The sequence below is a fragment of the Venturia canescens genome, chromosome 5 (genome assembly GCF_019457755.1).
Source record: "Venturia canescens isolate UGA chromosome 5, ASM1945775v1, whole genome shotgun sequence".
NCBI lineage: Eukaryota > Metazoa > Arthropoda > Insecta > Hymenoptera > Ichneumonidae > Venturia > Venturia canescens.
The window spans coordinates 24136297-24143289 of NC_057425.1; the positions used below are offsets into that span (position 1 = coordinate 24136297).

Genomic DNA, 6993 nt, shown 5'->3' on the forward strand with positions numbered 1-6993 from the left:
CGAAAACCCCAAAGTTTGGAGTTCGTTAAATTGTGGAAAGCTATTGAATTTAGGCAATTTCTTCTCTATACGGGGCCAATCGTTTTACGAAAGGTTTTGTCAGATGGAATGTATAATCACTTTATGACCCTCCACGTTCTGATAAGAATATTATGCGAAGTAGAACAGCATCAGGATAAACTCGATTACGCTGAGAATCTTGCAAAACACTTTATCCGATCGTTCGGAGAAATATATGGTGTCCATCTCATAACGCACAATGTACACGGTATTATCCATTTGGTGGAAGATGCGAGAATACATGGATCAATTGAAAAATTTAGTGCGTTCAAGTTCGAAAATTTTATGCAAACATTGAAAAAAATGGTACGAAAACCTGATAAACCCCTGCAACAAATAGCCCGGCGCTACGGAGAAATTCAAACGGCTAAAACTACCTGTTCAGATAACAATGAGATCTCTGATGATTTGAATTTAATTGCAAGTTCTTCTCATAATGAAGGACCTCTCCCTGAGAGTTGCTGCAACCCTCAGTATAAAATAATAAGATCGTCAACATTTACTATCAGGGCTGGTGGGCAAGCCGATAGTTGCTGTATTCTTAAAAATGGTGACATATTTACGGTTTCCAATATAGCAACTTGTCGAGACACCCAGGAATTAATGATCATCGGTCGAAAACTCGCATTCGAAGATAATTTTTTTAATATTCCCTGCCCATCATTGGCTCTAGGAATATATAAAATGAAAAACATTAGCAATCAACAATTATCTTTACACCCGCTTAGTGATATTATTAACAAATGTGTAAAGCTCCCATACAAATCATCATTTGTTATCTTTCCTTTTCTACATACCAATAACCACTGAATTTGAGAAAAAAGTTTCTAATATTCAGAGAGAACGATGGATAAGAATAAGAAGTAGTCACTTGTGTCTATGATATGAAAAAAGTGCGCATCTGTATATCCACGGGTCATTTCGATTCTATTATATTATTTGGTTAGTTTGTTTTGATAATCATCGGTTGTGTTATTCAATATAATTTTTTTCATAATTCATGTATTGAGTTATATAATTTATTTAGCTTTTGGTGAGATATGGACGCTGGACGATACGTCGTGATAGAATTCCATGACGGCGTCACTCTTGCTCCCGAAAAATGGTTAACTCCTAGAAAAAATCATTGTTATTGGCCTCCCTACAAAAGCAACTCGAGGACGACAAAAGCAGTCGAAAATCAAGAGAATGTTGCTGAAAATTGGACCCTGCACGATATTAAGCAAATATTAACATCGACAAGTACTTTCATTAACATTTTCATTTGCTTTAAACGAAAGTTTTTATACAAACGGTGAAATCTAACTTTAATCAATCAATTATTTTTTAGAAACTTATAAGCGTGGACAAGCGAAGTGTGTGGAAGCGTTACAAATGTCCGATATCAATACCGATACAGATGTCGAAAAGATTACAACACAAAAAGGACAAAAACCACAATCGTCTATTAACATCTCGCCTTTTCCTTCATTCCCCTCCGATGAACAAATACAACCCACGGACCATGATAGCAATACTAATGCTAATGCTCATGACGATATTAACGAAGTATCGGAAAATATGATGGGACCAAGACGTACGGATGCCGTGACAAATAGCACCAAAAGAAAACGAGCTCGTGATGAAAATTTATTTGATGAGCCAATTCGAGAAAAAAAGACCTTTGAATTCGATACCTAACAGTAGCTATCGCAGTAAGCGAGTATATTGACGAATGATGTAAACGTAAGTACGAATATGATATCGATTGAAAGTTATTTTTCCGATTGTTATTTTAGATGATAACAGCAACCAAACAATTATGCGAGCATTGGCTAATATGGATTTAAGAATAGAAACTATACTAGCGGAAGTTCGTGATATCGCACGCACGTTGTCAGCGAATACAGCTGATAAAGAAATCGAAAAGACGGAAAGCCCGCTTCTAAAAGATTATCCTGTGGCAACTGAAGCTTTACTAACCAAAGTAGAGCATCGTTTATCGACTGATCCAGATTATCTCAATAATTTAGTAAGGATGAAATATCAATTAGACTTTTGTAAATACTGTCTCATTTCATTTTGCAACTATATTGATATTCTTTTGCAAGAGAATGTTTTAATCCGTTTCTTCACTGCACTGAGGACTTTTCATATAATAACCTTAGGCACATATAAAAAGTCTTTATGATATAAAAATATATAAAAGAAAACCGCAGTGCCAAAATATTTTTAGAGTATGCGAAGATTCGTTTATCGCTCACACATTGTCCGAAAATTTTTTCTATTTACCTTCCTTTCTCTATAACTATTAAAATATTCAATAATCATATCTCAACTCATTCTGTACCAAATAAATTTGCAGATCAAAGACTTGGCTATTTTTGTACAAGCTGACGTCAAAAGTACCGTCTCAAAACTGATGCAGGAAATTATGTCCAACTCTGTTGCTGCCAATTTCAGTTTCCATGGAGCACATAAGAAAAAAGCTTTCGCAAAGTTGAAATTATACAACGTTTTATCGAGTTAGTGAGATCTTATCAACTAATAATGAAAACATAAAAAAAGTTTCTTATTCCTACACAAGAATTTGTTTTCTCTATTTATCCAGGGTGCACATTTAACAATATGTTTTGCTTCGAATTCTGGCACATGAAGGAGTCCATTTTTTTATCATGAATATTTAAATAGATATACAGAGACTAATTGTACATGATTAAAAGAATTGTGATTATTTATTGACGAAATTCCGTATTAAAATGTGTGCTTGTGACTTCTTCGCATTATTATAATTAAAGAACAATGTTGACAACATCTCAGCGGTTGCCTATTGTTTTTAGATTCTTTGTCAGTTGCTGAATAATTACAATTCTATACCAGAATTAAATTTACATAAGTTTAAAAGTACATATGTTAAATATTCGTCATAGTTCCCATCTGAGTGAGATTTGAAGTGAAATAAATCTCTCATTTTATAGGAGTCGTCCGATTCCGGTTCAAAAACCCGGTTGTAACTAATAAAGACATTAATGACCCCATTAAGTCATGGCTTCGCCATGCTCCCGCCCGCTTGGCACGAGAACACAAGTAAATTTTTGTTAGCTTTTGCTTTATGTTCAATTTTAATCATAGTAGAAGATTCTTAATAATATGGATGGACCTAATGAAACAAACACGAAAACCTATGAATATAGAATTGTCCTCAACGCTTTTTAGAAAAGATGCAGCTTCAAACAACGACGGAGGTCCCCTAGAAATTGACGATGCTGAAGCAGAAACCAATGACAATACTGATTGATAACCGATGTGGTCAACGCAAAAGAAATTTTTAAGATGTTTTGTTTTCATTCACAACAAACAAATTCATGTCTCTGACATTTTTTTTAATAACAAAGTGATATTCTAAAATAGAACCAATTTTATGCCAATTGTTAATGTTCAAACGTAATTCAATACAACGTAAATCGAAAATATATTCTATTTTGTATTTTTCAATAAAATTGTTTTTAATTGTTCTGTGAACACAATAAACTTTTCATATGACATTGGATATCATTTCTGTCTATAAATTGACTCTCTGGTAACAAACTGTACTAATTCGGCCTTTAGGATAAGATTCGTTCGGAATCATACTTCAAATGAAAAATATAGGCTATTCCTATATGTATATCCTGTAACGATCCCATCAGAGTTCCAATCGTATGCTCGAGGAATAATCAACACGACATCTATGAGACGTTATTTGGACATCAATTTCTTATTTACAAAAGCTCTTTTATATGTCTTATGTACACCTTAAGATGTCACATGGACTTTTTTAAGACGTCTCTCAGAGTAGCCTATTCTGGTAAAATAAGCGGACATTGAAGGTCCCATAGGCATCTCATGAGACTGTCCTATTACCGATACAGGATAATGATTGGGACGTTTAAAAGATATACTTTGGATCTACCTTTGCTATCTGGGTTACATTCGAGTGATGTCGTTTCCGAACGTTCATAAACGTGAAAATGGAAGATCACCGATATACTTTTGTGTGAATCGACACAAATTAACCAGATTCACTGACATTTCGTTCTGAATCGCTTTCCGATGTGCGAATCGCGGTCTCACCTTACAATTGAGTGATGTCGTTTCCGAACCATCATAAACTTGAAAATTAGTGATCACCGATACACTTTTGTATGAATCGATAGAAATTAACAAGATTCACTGACATTTCGAACAGAACAGCTTTCCGACGTGCGATCCGAGATCATAACTTACAATCGAGTGATGTCATTTCCGAACGATCATAAACGTGAAAATTGGAGATCACCGATACACTTTTGTGTGATTCGACTCAAATTAACCAGATTCACTGACATTTCGTTCTGAATCGCTTTCCGATGTGTGAATCGCGATCACAGTTTACAATCGAGTGATGTCGTTTCCGAACGTTCATAAACGTGAAAATTTGTGATCACCGATCCACTTTTGTGTGAATCGATACAATTTAACAACATTCACTGACATTTCGAACAACACAGCTTACCGACGTGCGATCCGAGATCATAACTTACAATCGAGTGATGTAGTTCCCGAACGTTCATAAACGTGAAAATTGGAGATCACCGATACACTTTTGTGTGAATCGACACAAATTAACCAGATTCACTGATATTTCGTTCTGAACCGCATTCCGATGTACGAATCGCGATCACACCTTACAATCAAGTGATGACGTTTCCGAACGTTCATAAACGTGAAAATTGGTTATCACCGATACACTTTTGTGTGAATCAATACAATTTAACAACATTCACTGACATTTCGACCAGCATCGCTTTCCGACGTGCGATTCGAGATTATTACACGTCGCAAAGCGTTTCAGAACGAAATGTCAGTGTACCTTGTTAATTTGTATCGATTCACACAAAAGTGCATCGGTGATCTCCAATTTTCACGTCTCTGAACGTTAGGAAACGACATCACACGATTGTAAGGTGTGCTCTCGATTCGCACATCGGAAAGCGATTCAGAACGAAATGTCAGTGAAACTTGTTAATTTGTGTCGATTCACACAAAAGTGTATCTGTGATCACCAATTTTCATGTTTGTGAACGTTCGGAAACGACATCACTCGATTGTAAGGTATGATCTCGAATCGCACGTCGGAAAGCTGTTCTGTTCGAAATGTCAGTGAATGTTGTTAAATTGTATCGATTCACACAAAAGTGCATCGGTGATCACCAATTTTCACGTTTTCGAACGTTCGGAAACGACATCACCCGATTGTAAGTTATGATCTCGGATCGCACGTCGGAAAGCTGTTCTGTTCGAAATGTCTGTGAATGTTGTTAAATTGTATCGATTCACACAAAAGTGCATCGGTTATCTCCAATTTTCACGTCTCTGAACGTTAGGAAACGACATCACACGATTGTAAGGTGTGATCGCGATTTGCACATAGGAAAGCGATTCAGAACGAAATGTCAGTGAATCTGGTTAATTTGTGTCGATTCACACAAAAGTGTATCGGTGATCTCTAATTTTCACGTTTATGAACGTTCGGAATCGACATCACTCGATGGTAATGTATGCTCTCGATTCGCACATCGGAAAGCGATTCAGAACGAAATGTCAGTGAAACTTGTTAATTTGTGTCGATTCACACAAAAGTGTATCTGTGATCACCAATTTTCATGTTTGTGAACGTTCGGAAACGACATCACTCGATTGTAAGGTATGATCTCGAATCGCACGTCGGAAAGCGATGCTAGTCGAAATGTCAGTGAATCTTGTCGATTTGTTACGCATCTCGCCAAAGTCTATCGGTGATCACCAATTTTCATGTTTATGAACGTTCGGATACGACATAACTCGATTGTAAGTAATGATCTCGAATCGCACGTCGGAAAGCTGCTCTTTTCGAAATGTCAGTGAATGTTGTTAAATTGTATCGATTCACACAAAAGTGTATCGGTGATCTCCAATTTACACGTTTATGATGGTTCGGAAACGACATCACTCGATTGTAAGTTATGATCTCGATTCGCACATCGGAAAGCGATTCAGAACGAAATGTCAGTGAATCTGGTTAATTTGTGTCGATTCACACAAAAGTGTATCGGTAATCTCCAATTTTCACGTTTATGAACGTTCGGAAACGACATCACTCGTTTGTAAGTTATGATCTCGAATCGCACGTCGGAAAGCTGTTCTGTTCGAATTGTCAGTGAATCTTGATAATTTGTAACGATTCTCACAAAAGTTTATTTGTGATCACCAATTTTCATATTTGTGAACGTTCAGAAACGACATCGTTCGAATGTCAGTTCCGGTCTCGAATCGCATTTCGGATTGCGATTCTGATAGAAATGTCGGAAAAAATTGTTGATTCGTAACGATTAACACACAAGATTATCGCTGATTACTTACTTTCATGTTTATGAAAGATTGGAAACGTTCACCGATAAACGTCACATATCAACAATTTTACAGACATTTAGTATCGCAATCCGAAGGGCCATTTGAGATCTGAACTGACAATCGAGCGATGAAAACGTTCCCGAACTTTCATAAACATGAAGATTGGTGATCACCAATAAAATTTTTGTTCAATTCATGACCAATTAACAATATCCAATGACATGTCGATTCGAGATCATAAATTACAATCGAGTGATATCATTTCCGAACGTTCATAAACATGAAAATTGGTGATCACCGATACACTTTTGTGTGAATTGATAAAAATTAACAAGATTCACTGACATTTCGAACAGAACAGCTTTCCCACGTGCGATCCGAGATCATAACTTACAATCGAGTGATGTCATTTCCGAACGTTCATAAACGTGAAAATTGGTGATCACCGATACACTTTTGAGTGAGTCGATACAATTTAACAACATTCACTGACATTTCGAACAGAACAGCTTTCCGACGTGCGATCCGAGATCATAACTTAAA

General features: G+C 36.3%; 1 protein-coding gene across 2 annotated transcripts; it reads left to right on the plus strand.

Moving 5' to 3' along the window:
• The first annotated feature begins 563 nt into the window (after positions 1–563).
• LOC122411077 (uncharacterized) lies at positions 564–3514 on the plus strand. Of its 2 annotated transcripts, XM_043419602.1 has the most exons (6): positions 564–1302; positions 1391–1754; positions 1839–2071; positions 2405–2564; positions 3018–3126; positions 3256–3514. In XM_043419602.1, exons 2-6 carry the CDS (start codon positions 1682–1684, stop codon positions 3335–3337), a joined length of 657 nt encoding a protein of 218 aa, XP_043275537.1. In that variant the 5' UTR covers positions 564–1302; positions 1391–1681; the 3' UTR covers positions 3338–3514. The 2 variants fall into 2 exon arrangements, with proteins under 2 accessions (XP_043275537.1, XP_043275538.1); XM_043419603.1 differs by lacking the exons at positions 3018–3126; positions 3256–3514 and adding an exon at positions 2651–2890.
• Positions 3515–6993: the final 3479 nt, after the last annotated feature.